The sequence below is a fragment of the Vipera berus genome (assembly GCF_964194415.1).
Source record: "Vipera berus genome assembly, chromosome: 2".
Classification (NCBI taxonomy): domain Eukaryota; kingdom Metazoa; phylum Chordata; class Lepidosauria; order Squamata; family Viperidae; genus Vipera; species Vipera berus.
In genome coordinates, this window is record NC_138203.1 from 153,732,340 (window position 1) to 153,748,515 (window position 16,176).

The window sequence follows — 16,176 nt, forward strand, 5'->3', positions numbered from 1 at the left end:
TGTACAGGGCAAGAGTAAAATACAAAATTACAAAAGTTAAAAGTAATTAAATATATGCCTGTTAAAAGAACAATTAATACATAATAAATAACCCCAATAAAATAATAATAACCCCCCCAATCCCCCCTCAGGCCAGGCCGGCTTGTTCGAACAAGTATGTTTTTAGGTCGCGGCGGAAGGAGCGGAGATCGGGCGCCGTCCGGAGCTCAACTGGTAGCTGGTTCCATAATTCTGGGGCGCCCACAGAGAAAGATCTCCCCCTGGGGGCCACCAATCTACATTCTCTGACCGGTGGCACCCTGAGGAGGCCCTCTCTGTGGGAACGCACAGGGCGGAGGGAAGTTGATGCCGGCAGCAGGTGTTCCCTAAGGTACTCCGGACCCCTGCCATGTAGGGCTTTAAACACCATTACTAGTACCTTGAATCTCACCCGGAAGACAACTAGCAACCAATGCAGCTCACGGAGCAGAGGTGTAACGTGGGAGCATCGGGAGACTCCCAACACAACTCTCACGGCTGCATTCTGTACCAGTTGGAGCCTTCGGGTGGTCCTCAAGGGAAGCCCCATGTAGATTGCTCTCACTTCTCTGCCAACCCATGGCTATCAGGAGAAGAAGGGGAAGCAAATGTTTTGGCTAAGTCACGGTCAGCTTTGCTACTCTCAAGCTTCGTCCTTCCGTTATATATTCAAGATCTTCTCTTCTCTTCTCTTCTCTTCTCTTCTCTTCTCTTCTCTTCTCTTCTCTTCTCTTCTCTTCTCTTCTCTTCTCTTCTCTTCTCTTCTCTTCTCTTTTCTTCCCTTCCCTTCCCTTAACTTAACTTAACTTAACTTAACTTAACTTAACTTAACTTAACTTATCATCTTATCTTGCCTTACCTTGCCTTGCCTTACTTTACCTTATCACCTTGTCTCGTCTCGCCTCGCATCTTGCCTCACCTCGCCTCACCTCACCTCATCTTACTTTACCTTACCTTACCTTATCCTATCTAAAAAGGTGCTACTTCCAGAAAAAAAGTGGGGAGAAGAGCAGCTTGGATGCCAGTTCTCTTGATTCTGTTTCTCTTTCCCCACTTCACTGGGGAATGATCACTGATAGCATGGGAAGCCTAATCACAGAAGTCCTGTGGGTCTTCTCCTACCTGTAGCTGGCATGAAAGGAGATGTTCTCTGGTGCAGACCAAATCCCTATTCTGCTTTGTTGCCAGGGCAGATTAAATTAGAAGGGCCAACTTCCACGATGGATGGCAGCATTTCATAGCTTTCGTGAGGAAGTGCCCAAATCTATACTACAGTATAGGCATTAAGACAGTAAATAATCTTACCATAATAGAATTCTCCTTCATTATTGTGTCCTGTTGTCAGCTTCCCACCCACTGAATTGGTTGCTCTTTTGGATCTAAAATGAAAGAGAACAAGGGAAATTAAGAGGCACTTGCATTATGAATTACACACAGGATTATCCAGGTTTTCAGAAATATAGTTGTGTACCCTCTGATGCCATACAGCATGGTCCCCAACCTTTCTGACTCCATGGACCGGTAGCAGCAGTAGCAGTGGAAGCTTCACACGCATGGCAACTGCTTCTGCAGCCCGGTTCACAACAGGCTGCAGACTGGTACTGGTCCACAGGTTGGGGGTTGGGGACCTCTGCCATATAGGCAACCTTTTGGAACTGGTGTATCTATTTGGGACTATTACAATTGTGTTATAGGCTCTTCCACAAAAGGGCTGACACACCCACTCACAATACGCCCATTTAGCAGAAGGCAACTATCGTGGTTTCTTCCTGACACTTTTATAGTCCTCTGTGATATTATTCACCTTTTTCCTGGGGAGGAATACCAGTACAATTAATTGGGGAAATGTCTGTTTTTCCTTCTTTACTGAATATTCTTAATTCAATATGTCTACATCTCCCAAGGGACCACTTCCATAGTAGCAACTTTCCTAATCCTCTCAAAACATTCCTATAACTTAACTAATCAAATGAATTATTTCTTGTGTCCATTTGTGCAGGTCAATGAGAATGTTCCTACAGAACAGCTTTAGAGATTTATTTATTACTACCTATAGATAGATATATGTGGAGAAAGCAATAATGCTTGAAAGAGTTGGTGGTAAAAGGAAGCCAGGCCTGCAGAGAACACAGTTGTTGGACACCATCAAAGGTGACACCAGCCAGAGTACAGAAAAAGTCAAAGAAGTAGTGCAAGATCGGAAGATGTAGAGAGACCTGGCCCACACAATTGAATAAATAATGTCATCATCATCATCATCATCATCATCATCATCATCATCATCACCACCACCACTATCACCATCACCATCATTATCGATATATGTATTTCATCAATAACAATTTGAATTCCAACTTACACAGACAACTCCGTAGAAATGTTTTTTGCTTGATAAGGGGGAAAAAAACAATAAATTACTATGTTGTAGTGCATAAACAGAAAGTCAGTTGTATAAACAAATGAACATGGAGGAAAAGTACTTCTCATACTGTTACTCTAACACTGCACAAAAAACCCTGGAAGCAGATGGATCTTAGTTTAAACCCATGTTAGTTTTCTCTAATTTCTTAAGGAATAATTTGTCATTGTAATTATCGGAAATAACAATAGAATTTGTAAAGTATGTCCATGTAAAATGGCAAATGGGACAGTTATGAAAAAATCTTTCAAGACAACAAAATAGGCTAGAGGGTCAAAGCAAAAGAATTACCTATAACTAATGGAGAACCAATTATCAGAAATCCATTTTACAAACAGCAACATATATATCTTTTCCTTTGACAATCAAAAATCTCTTCAATCACAAAGTTTTAAATAGGAGATTTCTACAAAACTCCACTATTTAAAAGTTTCATGGCCTACCTATACAGATATTTTTAATTACTATTTGCTACCAGATACAACTTTTCATCAATCAGTGGAATTTTCAGAGTACTATTTTGTACATCATCTTCAAATATACTGTTTATTTTTCTTTTAAAGATATAATTATGTAATTTGTATAAGTGAAGTTTGTTTCAAATTACACAATTTGCCCTGATTTCTAAAATAATTGGGTTTGCACAGTACTAGTTCACTAAATACGCTATTCCTGGTTAGCTTATCATGGTGTATTTAATTAATTAATTCAATTTTCCTGGGTCACATGAAACTGAATATTCACGCTGTGGGGTTGACAGGCCTTGCAGAGTTCTTTGATTAAAGAAAGGACAATATCTACATTCATTGGTGAGTGGAAACCCCGGTGAACTTTTTGCATAAAAATAGGGAAAAAAGATGTGACGAGAGAGAGAGAGAGAGAGAGAGAGAGAGAGAGAGAGAGAGAGAGAGGAGAGGGGAGAGGGAGAGAGAGAGAGAGAGAGAGAGAGAGAAATTAAAATATAATTGCACTTATACTTGCTGTGAAGAACTTTGGAAGCTACTTCTTTATATCTTTCTCTTTTTTCCTACTTTTCTCTACTTATTTTCTTATTGCATTTTTAGTCTCTCCTTTCCTTTCCTCCTCCTCCCCTTCCCCTTCCCTTCCTTCTTTCCTTTTCCCTGTTCTACCATAGTTTGTTTTAGTTCTTATTATTGCTGTAAACATTTTCAATAAAAATACTTAAACATAGGCTGGGTTTACAAAGCAGTAGATAAAAAAAGGGACACGGTGGCTCAGTGGGTTAGGACGCTGAGCTTGTCGATCAGAAGGTCGGCAGTTTGGTGGGTTGAATCCCGAGTGCCACGGAACAGAGTGAGGGCCTGTTACTCATCCCAGCTTCTGCCAACCTAGCAGTTCAAAAGCACATAAAAATGTAAGTAGAAAAATAGGGACCACTCCGGTGGGAAGGTAACAGCGTTCTGTGCGCCTTTGGCGTCTAGTCATGCCGGCCACATGACCATGGAGACGTCCTCGGACAAGCGCTGGCTCTTCGGCTTTGAAACGGAGATGAGCACCGGCCCTTGAGTTGGAAACGACTAGCATGCATGTGCGGGGGAACGTTTACCTTTACTTTTTAGATAAAAGCATGGTGGCTAGTTGGTTGGTTTTTTTTTGAGAATTGTGAGAGAACATTGAATGTTCTAAGCCAGGGGTAGGAAACCATGGACTTCAACTCCCAGAATTTCTGAGCCAGCTGGCTCAGGAATTCTGGGAGTTGAAGTCCACACGTCATAAAAGAGCCAAGGTTGCCTACCCCTGTTCTAAGCCATGCTCAGCTATAATTTGTCGAACACCTCATATTGAACAATTTCACATATAATCATAAATGAGTTAATCCAGGACTAAGACAACTGTGTTTAGAATTAGTGTGGCAAATCATGCAAACTCATGATTAATGGCTGGAAAATTGGGTGCATTTCGTAAACTCGAATACTCTTCTCCATTTCAATTTGCAAATGAATTCCTCTGTCATCTCAGGTTTGGCTCATACTGCAACAGAAGTCTCCATAAACATTTTCACCAGATTCACTAACCTATCCACTAACACTATAATTAAGTGTGCATCTGCATATTTTACTTTCCAGCCAGTCAGCAGAAGCATTACGGCAAGACAGATGAAGCACGGATTTAGTTTGGAAAAAGAAAGAGTATTATTTGAAGTAGGTGGAGGCGGCCTTCTTTTATTCCCGATGTTAGGGTTAATAAGGGAAACGCAGCATTAATTCTGACAACTGAAAGGTTCAGAAGACTCCTGTACTATTTGCTAAACAGGTAAGAACTAAAGATTTTTAAGATAGGCTTTACCCTTTGCTTTCAAATGACGGTTCAAGAAAATGATTGTAATTACAGCTGCAAGAAAAATCAGGAGGATTGTGGCCACAATAAGTCCTTTCTTCCACGAAGCCATGACAACTAAAAATTAAGAGAAATATAAGTCACAATTCAGGCACATAATATCATAAGAATCTCTTCCTACAGTGTCAACTCTTCACTATGTCTGGGTCAGTTATGCCACTAAGTTAGGTACACCAAGTTATTTTAATTGTACTGCTAACCTTGTACAGAAAGTTAAACCATAAACTAAGGGTAGTTTAGAAAGATATGAACCACTACCTCCCCTTTCATGGTTTCCATACTCCTCTCCTTTAAAACAAGGTGACCAGAAATGGTGCAACTGAATCACAATCCTCTCCAGCTATTTTGGGATGAGGAAGGTCCCTGGGGTTTCCAAGAGATGAATATTGGGGGGAAAAAATGTTACAGACTTACGACCACAACTGAGCCCAAAATTTTTGTTGCTAAGCGAGACATTTATTAAGCCTCGGAGGTTTGTCCCATTTTACGACCTTTCTTCCCACAGTTGTTAAGCGAATCGTTGCAGTCGTTAAGTTAGTAACACGGTTGTTAAGTGAATCTGTCTTCCCCATCGGCTTTGCTTGCCAGAAGTTCACAAAGAGCTGATCACATGACTCCAGGACACTGCAACCGTCATAAATATGAGTCAGTTGCCAAGTGTCTGAATTTTGATCACATGACCATAGGGATGCTGCAACCTTCATAAGTGTTGAAAACAGTCATAAGTCACTTTTTTCAGTACTGTTGTAAATTTGAACAGTCACTAAATGAACTGTTGTAAGTTGAGGACAGTTTGACAGTGAGAACAATGAATTAGTGGAACGACTTACCATCAGAAGTTGTGAATGCTCCAACACTGGAGGTTTACTGTATAAGAAGAGATTGGACAACCATTTGTCTGAAATGGGATAGGGTTTCTTGCCTGATCAGGGGGATGGACTAGAACAGGGGTCCCCAACCTCTGATCCGTGGACCGGTACTGGACTGCAGCATGCCAGCAACCAGTCCGCACAACAAGCGAAGCCCCATTCAAAAGATGCAGGCAGCACACAAAACCACGCACTCTCTGGTCTGTGGAAAAACCTTTCTCCACGGAACCGGTCCCTGGTGCCCAAAAGGTTGGGGACCTCTGGACTAGAAGACCTCCAAGATCTCTTCCAACCCTGTTATTCTATTATTCTGAGGACTGCCTGTATTTCCAATTAACCCTTTACTTGCACTTGGAGCTGGACAGGCAGATCCTGCCATGCCATCTTACTCTAACAGAATTGGACAAATTACAGAGGAAAGGCCACAGAATAAAGACTAGGATAGCCTCAGTGTTATGGAATGCTCTTTTCACCTTTGCTTGGTGTGAAAGAACGCAAACTTCTTTCCATTAGCACTTTACATTCCTAAAGGTACAGGCATCAGCTTCCAAGACCAAAGTGAGAAAATGTGCATCAGGATGCAAATTCTACCCTTTTGCCTTTAGAGGGCAGAGTTTATGTGGCAACACTGTGGTACACAGAGTTTCATCACTTGCTCTCTATCTATGAAACTAAAGAGCTACAACATTACAATCATCCATTTAGTGGCCATTTGAAGTTACAACAGCACTGAAAAAGTGTCTTATGGCCCTTTTCCACACTTATTTATTTTATTTATTTTTATTTTAATCCCATTTATATCCCGCCCTTCTCCGAAGACTCAGGGCGGCTTACAATCTAAGCACAAATCAAATGTGCTTATGACCATTGGAGCATCCCCCATATTCATGCAATCAAAATTCAGACTCTTGGCAACTGGCATGTGTTTTATCAGAGTTGCACTGTCCTGAGGTCATGTGATCATCATTTGCAACCTTTCCAGTCGGCTTCCGACAAGCAAAGTCAATGGGAGGAAGCCAGATTCACTTAACAATTAAGTGATTCACTTATCAACTGCAATGATTCATTTAACATCTGGCAAAAAAAGTCGTAAAACAGGTCAAAACTCAATCAACAACTGCCTTGCTTAGCAATGGAAATATTGGGCTCAGCTATGGTCGTAAATCAAGGACTACCTGTACGTTCATTTGAAATCTGGGATAATTCACGTTACCTGTCAGAACCTATCTAAGTTTCATCCTGGCATCTGCAATATTATACAGGTGGTCCTCGACTTACGATCACAATTGAGCCCAAAATGTATGTTATTAAGTGAAACATTTTTTTCAGTGAGTTTTGCCCCATTTTATGACCTTTCCTGCCAAAGTTGTTAAGTGGTTTACTGCAGTTGATAAGTTAGTAACCCGGTTGTTAAGTGAATCTGGCTTTCTCATTGGGTTTGCTCGTCAGAAGGTGGCAAAAAGTGATCACGTGACCTTGGTACAGCAACGGTCATAAATCTGAACCAGTTGCCAGGCATCTGAATTTTGATCACGTGAACATGGGGACGCTGCAAAGGTCGTAGCTGTGAAAAACAGTCATGTCGCTTTCTTCAGTGCCACTGTAACTCTGAACGGTCACCAAACAAACCGTCAAGGAGCACCTGTACAGAACAGAATCTGAGAGATTGTGCAAAGAAAATGTTTTCAGAAATACAGAAAAAAATGTCCTTTGTCCTCTTGTGGTGCACAGTACGCACTTTCTTTCTTTTGCATCCTTGTACTAACGAAGCTGTTCTTAGCATTTCTTGGAGGTATTACGTAGGGCAGACGTGTCAAACACAAGGCCCGGGGGCCAGATCCGGCCCGCGAAGTGGTTTCATGCGGCCCGCGAAGCCATCCTGGAAACAGTGAGGGAACGGCCCCCACTGCCTTGGCCCTGGCCCAGAGACCCTCCTCCTGCCAGAGACCCTCAGATCTGTCCCACTCCTGCCCAGGCCCCCATAGGCACCCTTTATGTGAACGATGTAGAGCTGGCCACGCCCATCCAGTAGGGCATACGCACTTTAGCCACGCCCACACAGTAGGTCACGCCCACCCAGGCCACACCCACCTGGCCCCCTGAGGGCAACCGCAATGCTGATGCGGCCCTCAAGGAAATTGAGTTTGACGTAGAGTGAAATTTAATCTCATCAAGTGCAACATCTGCACCTTGTGTCATGATGACACAATGCATGTTTCATCATGGTGATCAGCAACAGAAGGCAGTGCCGAGAGACTTTGTCTACCGTGCTCAGGAGCGGGACATACCCTTGATCAGGATCTTCTGGCTTTCCACAAAAGATTTGGCTTGGTTGTCAGCTCTGCAGAAGTAACTCCCTTCATCCTGGCTTGTGAAGCTTTGCCTGTGCCAAATAACTGACAGTTTTTTATTTTCTATGACATGATGTAATGATTTGGCATCATTTTCTTTAAAAAAGTGGAACTCGATAGGGAAAGATCCTGATTTAACCGAGCAGAAAAATAAGAGTTCACTGCCATCTTCAATGTTCTCCTGTGGTTTTCTTTCAAATGTTATGTTAACAACTGGAGCTGTGGATGCAAGTACATGGACAAAAGTCAGCAGTAGATTAAACTGGGTTAGCAAAGGTCCTAATCCTTCCCAATTGCGTTTTTTTTTAAAAATTCAGTATCCTGCTTTTATTATTTTTACAAATAACTCAAGGTAGCAAATATATCCAACCTATCTTCCTCCTCCTATTTTCCCCACAACAACAATCCTGTGAGATGGGCTGGGCTAAGAGAGAGTGACTGGCCCAAGGTCATCCAGATGGCTTTCATGCCTAAGGCAGGATTAGAACTCAGGGTCCCCTGCTTTCTAATCTGGTGCTTTCACCACTAGACCAAACTGGCTGGGAATGGGGCGTATGTGTAAAAAAATGGAGTTGCTGTAGGTAAACGTGAAGCTGTGTTATCTCTAACGGAATCCATTTCCAGACATGCAAAGGCAAGGAATTCCTGTCTATATTAGGATCTTTTTTAAAAAAAATTAGCAACGTAAGAGTTCAAAGATTTTTCAAAGGAACCTTATGAAATCAATAATTGCCTCAGATCAGCTTTCCCAACCTGGCACTCTTCAGATATATTCAGATTCCGACAAATAGCATGACAAACAGCAATTCTCACCCATCTTTTAAAAAAATAAAAGCATGCCAAATAGTTACCTATTATTGTGACGTTTATTCTTTTGCCTTGTTGCGAAAGAGAGTGGCCGTTGTTAGCACGGCATCTATATTGTCCAGACTCGTGGATGCTAGTTGCTTGGACTGTAAAATTTGCTGGTACGTTTTCTTTGGTCACAATCTTCTTGATAGGTATATTCCCTCTGTAAAGGGTGTATGTGATAGGCAGAGTCCCAAAACTTGAGTAGCATTGTAAGACAAAGAACTTCTCCAGTACAGCTATTTGGGAAACTGGTTGATAAAGGACAGGCAGAGAAACTGGAGCTGGAAAGAAATAGAGTATTAATTAATTAACTAACTAAATTTATTTGCCACCTATCTCGCATATTGGGAGATTAGTGGCAGCTGAAATAATAAAACAGCCCTGTTTCATTACACAGCAGTTAATTCCTAAAATGGGAAATGAAAGTGCAGAAAGAAAACCACACAATGGTGAGGGGAAATGAAGTTTGTACTTGTCCAGAAATACAGGTCCTTGATTTACAACAGTTCATTTAGTGACTGTTCAAAGTTACAATGGCACTGAAAAAACGTAACTTATGACCATTTTTCACAGTTATGACCTTTGCAGCATCCCCATGGTCATCTGATCAAAATTCAAATGCTTGGCAACTGACTCGTATTTATGACTGTTGCTATGTCCCAAGGTCACGCGATCCCCTTTTGTGACTCCTAACAACAAAAGTCAACGGGGAAGCCAGATTCACTTAGCAACCGGGTTACTAATTTACCAACTGCAGTGATTCACTCAACAAATGTGGCAAGAAAGGTCGTAAAATGGGGCAAAACTCATTTAACAAATGTCCCACTTAATGACAGAAATTTTGGATTTGATTGTGGTCGTAAGTCGAGGACTACTGTACTCTTTATGAAGGTGAAACTTGACAAAAATGCACTACCACAGGACACAGATGATTCATTTAATGAAGCATGAGTGATTGCACACTGTTGTAAAGCTTGGTCACGCACCCTGGTGCACTGCAAACAGCTGTAAATATGGGCTAGTAGTTGAAGAACAGGCCAAAAGGCGTCATTTGACTGCCTCGGGAGGGCGACTGTCGGAACTTCTGAACCAGGTCCATCATAACTTTGAATGGTCACTAAGCAACTGATCATAAGTTGAGGACTATCTGTACCATAAAGTTGCAGAAAATAATGATTTCCTATTTATCAGATAAGAAAGCCTTCCATAGCCTCGGCTTTTCCAAACACTTTGGACGTGCCAGCTAAGAATTCCAAGATTAGTTGTCCCAACTCTCAACATATCTAGAAGACCTCCAAGTTGGAGAAGGCAAAAGTAAAAATAGAGGGTGTCACATCTCTAAATCAACCTACCGTAAACGCGGAGAAATACTGGGTCACTTTCCTTGGAAATGTTGTTTATCTCTGCTCTACACATATAGATTCCAGTGTCAGATACATGGAGCTTAGCCGAGTAAATGCTGGAGTTTGCCAATATTTTGTTGTCCTTTAAGAGCGAGAGGCTGATCGGCATTGGACCATTCACTTGACACTGAATTTGTACAATGCTGTTTTCATCCCAGCTGGTTTTATTAACCACTAACATTGGTTTGGAAAACAGTTCTGCAAAATAAAGAGAGAACGTAAATTACTGATCTACAGAAGCGGAGCCTGAAGGTATTTGTTTATTTAGAAAAATTGCCCATCTTAAGCAAATAACCAATATAAAGCAGCAGTCAAAGCACTTCACAAATACAATCTCAAAAGCAGGGATACTGGCCTTTGCTAACAACCTAGTGTAGGGACCCTGCACCCCGCCCCCCCAGAGAATGAAATATTTTGGGAAATATTAAAACAGAAAGGATAGAATATTTCCCATGGAGAAAAAAAAAATCTTAGGCAGAAACAGCCCCAGTCTCCCTTTCCTCAGGCAGAAACCTGAAGAGGCCAACCTTTAGAAATGCAGATTTGGTAATCCTTTCAGAAAGACTGGGGCACACTATTCATGGCATGGGTCCGGATTATCTTCGGGAGCACCTGCTGCCAGCATCAACTTCCCATCGTCCTGTGCGCTCCCACAGGGAGGGCCTCCTCAGGGTGCCGCCGGTCAGGGAGTGCCGGCTGGCGGCCCCCAGGGGGAGGGCATTCTCTGTGGGCGCGCCTGCCCTTTGGAATCAGCTGCCTGTGGAACTCCGGATGGCCCCCGACCTTCACTCGTTTCGCCAGGACTTAAAAACTTGGCTATTCGAGCTTGCCGGCCTGGACTGAGGGTTTGGGTTAGGTTTTAATTTTTTAATTATTTCCGGGCTACTTAATTTAATCCTATTTTAACTTTGTACATTGTATTGTTTTAATTCGCCCTGTAAACTGCCCTGAGTCCTTCGGGAAATGGGAGGTATATAAATCCAAATAAATAAATAAAATAAATAAATAAGCAAAACGCCTTCAGCCCCCACAGCTCATGGGATTAAGAATTTACATTCCCCCACCCAAATTCCAAGGGCAGCACATGATCTTTAGGACATAATATGATTAAACTGCCGCCATTAGACTAGCAAAAGACACAAAAAACCACCTCATTGCACAACCCAGAAACATTTCCACTTCAAAGTCTCAGAGCCCCATAAAAATCCACCCACTCTCAACTCCATTTGGTCAGCTGTCCCAGAACTGCATGCTGTTGCTGGTTCTGCTCATCAATAAACAAGAACCTTCTTTCCTAAGCAGTCACCCTCCATTTTTATTCCCAGCTTGGAACTGGACTGATTTTTCTTTCAACACTGGTTCTCATGATGGAGGAATAACCAGGATTTCATAAACTTCTAAAAGGCCAAAAGTTAGATCTGGGGTGGGGTGGGGTGGGGAATACTATTTCTTAAGATGGACACTGTCACAGAGACGGTGTGACTCCTAGGTTCCTGCAAGATGGCACTATTTAAGCAAAGAAACCTGAGATAGATGTGCTCTGATGGGACAGGCAAACAGGGGTGAGGCAGTTCTGCGAGTAAACTGGCCCTGTGCTATATATATAACTTTAAAAATTATAGCTGTCCCCTTATACTCAGTGGAGTTGCATAGACAAACGTATGCATAATTTAGACTTATGCATCACTACAGTCAGAGAACATATGTGTCTGTTATTTGGAGACAGTTGCATAGCTGTGGCATTATACTTCTGTGAATTGTAACTTTCTGGCTAGGGGAGGGGTAGGCAACCTTGGCTCTTTTATGACTCGTGGACTTTAACTCCCAGAACTGGCTCAGGAATTCTGGGAGTTGAAGTCCACAAGTCACAAAAGAGCCATGGTTGCCTACCCCTGAGCTAGGGGGTGCTCAAACAACGTGACTTGTCTTCCACCTGCTTCCCAAAAGGAATCAACCAATCAGCATGCAGGACATGCATCTCCACACAACACATAGTTGAGATTTGGCAGGCGTGCACGTCAGCTGGCCTGCAACTATTTGCAACCTACATTTATCCATCAACCCCTTTGTGGTGTAGGTATGTGTCGATACCTACACTCAGTTGTGGACAAGTCTAAATCAAGCTTGAGGTGTACTCAATACTATGTATGCCAATTGTTTCCTGGACCAATTGAAGGATTCGAATGCTTTTCAAGACAAGATGTTGCAATAATTCAATCTGGAAGTGACTAAGGCATGAAAGACTATCAGCAGATCCAAGAAAAGGCACAACTGGCACATAAGATGGATTTGTGCAAATGTCCTGCCCACCTAGCAGTTTGAAAGCATGCAAATGCAAGTAGATTAATAAGTACCACTTCGGTGGGATGGTGGGACAGTAACAGCATTCCATGCACCTTTGGCATATAGCCATGCTGGTCACATGACCATGGAAAATGTCTTTGGACAATGCTGGTTCTCTTGGCCAAGAAATGAAGATGAGCACTGCTCCCTAGAGTCAGACACAACTTTACCTTTCTACCTTTTAGGCATAGCTACCAACTATTCCTTGATCAGAACTCATGAGTACAAGAAGACCCCCAGATTGTACACCAGCTCTGCCTGAGGGGATTACTAACCCTTCTAGAGTTATCAATGGCACAACTCTGGACCTAGTTTCACCCCCAAATCCAGAGACACTGATGCTTGCTTGCCTGAGTTGCAATCCAGAAAAGACATCTACCGCCTTCAGAGACTAGATACACACTACGGTATGTCATCAAATGTTAGTTTTACAGAGTGTGAACCACCCTAAAGGTAAAGGTAAAGGTCCCCCCGCACATGCGTGCTAGTCGTTTCCGACTCTAGGGGCCGGTGCTCATCTCCGTTTCAAAGCTGAAAAGCCAGCGTTTGTCCGAGGACGTCTCCGTGGTCATGTGGCCGGCATGACTAGACGCCAAAGGCGCACGGTGAACCATAGGTGAACCACCCTATCAGAACCAAAAAATCATTAAAATAATTAGAGGGAGCATATGCTCAAAATTCTTGAATAACGGTTCTAAATACAGATTATTTTCTGTCAGTCAACAGGGAATTTAAGTTATTAGTGCTGGAATTATCACCATCAAAGCTGTCACTAGCTAGAGTAGAGGTCCCCAACCTTTTGAGCACCAGGGACCAGTTATGTGGAGAGAGGTTTTTCCACAGACTGGAGGGTGCATGGTTTTGTGTGCTGCCTGCATCCTGTGGATAGGGCTTTCCTTGTTTGTGCGGCCCGGTTGCTGGCATACTGCAGCTTGGTACTGGTCCACGGCCCGGGGGTTAGGGACCCCTGAGCTAGAGCATAGAACAATTCAAAGAATTTGTGTAAGATCAGAAGGTATGGAGAGATGTGGCTCATAAAATCAACAAGAATTGGACACGACTGAATGGATAACATCACCATCATTGGAATTATAGTGAGGAGGAATTTGTATGGTGATTGTAGAGATGAAAGATAGGATGGAACAGGTTAACTATAGCAACTGCAATGTGCAAAGCCCCTTCCATATTAGTATAATGCATGGGATATCAAATCTTAGTACCCCAGGTGCAAACTGCACATTTATCTATTAAATGTGTGACCTGCCACAATTCAATGATTCTTGGCAGCTTACAAAACCAAACTGCCTTTTTCTGTTTTTAATAGTCAAAACAGAAGCTTTATTGCCCAACAGAAATTTGCCATTCTCAAGTCTGCAGAAATAATGGGAGAATGGCAATCTATTGAAAGGAGCTGTTGAGTCCATAGGTTTCCTATTGCCTGCTATGTAAACGGGCATATTTATGTTAGTATTTTCTGTGCATCACTCAGGCAGCCATGCAGCCCCCGCTCCCTCCGGGCAAACCCTCAAATCTTTGACATGGTAAAGATAGCAGGTCTCTCTATTATTGGGCTAAGTTCAGAATTTAACAGATTTGTTTTTCGGAATCTGGAAATATAAATTTTATTATATTATAATGCATCACTGCCTTTATAACTGAGATAACTGGCAGTTTTAACGAAGTATACAAAATTAGAAAATTTAAATTTCATGCATGAGCGATGCTGGCCCCAGTGCTACCCTTTCAGCATTTTTCTCTGGGTCTAATTTTCACCTGTCCTTGTCAGGGAACTCTGGATGATTCACTTTCGCTCTAAGAATGCTAAATGCACTTGTTTGTTCACTTGCTCGCTGCCAAATGACTGAAATGTGGCTTTTATTTCTTCCAGGAAATTTAATTTAATGTTTATGTGTTCTTCTAAAAAGAAACCCACAATACAATGAGAACAATAAGAGAAAAAATAATAATGCTACTATAGCACATTACTGGAAAAAGACATAAATTTAAATCTTAAATATTCGCCCTCATTCGCTAAATCTTAAAATACATTAAACTACAAACATTATAATAGTCATTGACTTTAAAGAGTCCTCAACTTACAACCTCAATTGAGCCCAAAATTTCCATTGCTAAGCAAGGCAGCTGTTAAGCGAGTTTTGCCCCATTGTACAACTTTTTTTTGCCAAAGCTGTTAAGCAAATCACTGCAGCTGTTAAGTGAATCATGCAGTCATTAAGCAAATCTGGTTTCCTCCATTGCCTTGTCAGCTGGGAAGGTTACAAATAGTGATCACATGATCCCAGGACAGTGCAACTGTCATAAATACATGCCAGTTGCCACGAATCCAAATTTTGATTCTGTGACCATGGAGATGTTGACGCGACGGTGATGCAAGTGTGAAAACTGGTCATAAGTCACTTTTTTCACTGCCGTTGTAACTTTGAATGATCACTAAACAAATTGTAAGTTGTAAGACAAGGATTACCTGCACTGTAACGCTACCCTATCATAGAGGCCTCTGTGTTCACCCGAAGCAAGTCTAAGCTACACACTACATTAGAGTAATTCATTATTTGCCCACAGACTCCATGAGATGACTCAAAAGCATCCTGAATGGATTAGAAAAATCCTCCTGATAAATGTTATTGTCTGCTGTGCCCTTCCAAAGATTTCAAGTGGATTAATAGTGGGCTGAAGGACCCGGCTGCCTTATTCTTAGGCAAGGCAACGTTGTCCTTAGTATCCTACAGCTTGCCTAAAAACCAAGCAACACCTTCTGTGTTTATTTGCAGAACTATACGTAAAACTTGAGGAATCATGCTATACGTAAAACTTGAGGAAAGGAAAGACGTGTGTTCAGATACTGCCTTATTTTCTGCTGAGTTTGCCTGAAGCAGTTTCACAAGGTGTGAAGGACATCATAATACTGTACATCATGAGGTTGCTCTGACTAGAACTCACCCAAATGATAAATTCATATCTTGAAAAAGTAGATATTCCACTCCATAATTAGTGAAAGCATAGACTAAAGCATAGACTAGAAAGCATAGACTAAGGTCGGGCTGAGTTATTAAAGCAAGATGGAGAAATCTCTTACCAGCCACCACAAGTTCTTTTTTGTCACTTTTAGATACACTTCCATGCTCCACTTTGCAAATATAATTGCCATTGTCTTCCATCTTGACTATCTTGCAATATGTTAGGGTCTCTCTGCCCTTCGTGCTATTCAGAATTGTTTTGTTTTTCTGCAAGATAATTTCAGTTTGATCCTGGCGAAGTAGAACTGTTGAACACGTTATACAGATCTTATCCCCTTCGGTAATATTCTGTGGTGGGTCGATGGTTATTTTAGGAACAGAAAATGGTTCTGCCAAAAAAGAAGCAAATCTGTCATCATTTTTAAAAACCCCGCCTATGGAAAGATTCCAGAGAGGTGGCTACGTTACTCTGCTAAAGCAAAAACCTGAGTCTGGGTCTTGTGGGCAGCTGTCAGAAGAATAATTTGGGGTTCCAACACAAGCTGGGGCTGTGCAAGAATAAATAAAACTGAGATCTGGACAGCT

At 42.0% G+C, this 16,176-nt stretch overlaps 1 protein-coding gene across 2 annotated transcripts in view; it reads right to left on the reverse strand.

The window, feature by feature from the left end:
• The window catches only part of PECAM1 (platelet and endothelial cell adhesion molecule 1), a 63,152-nt gene that overhangs the window by 25,421 nt on the left and 21,555 nt on the right, over positions 1–16,176 (reverse strand). For both annotated transcript variants that reach the window (XM_081317650.1, XM_081317649.1), the window contains exons 5-11: positions 15,711–15,980; positions 10,220–10,468; positions 8,867–9,148; positions 7,953–8,234; positions 4,745–4,852; positions 2,378–2,405; positions 1,324–1,397 (exon numbers count right to left, since the gene is read on the reverse strand). In XM_081317650.1, coding sequence (XP_081173776.1) covers positions 1,324–1,397; positions 2,378–2,405; positions 4,745–4,852; positions 7,953–8,234; positions 8,867–9,148; positions 10,220–10,468; positions 15,711–15,980 — 1,293 coding nt within the window. The remainder of the gene's footprint in view (positions 1–1,323; positions 1,398–2,377; positions 2,406–4,744; positions 4,853–7,952; positions 8,235–8,866; positions 9,149–10,219; positions 10,469–15,710; positions 15,981–16,176) is intronic.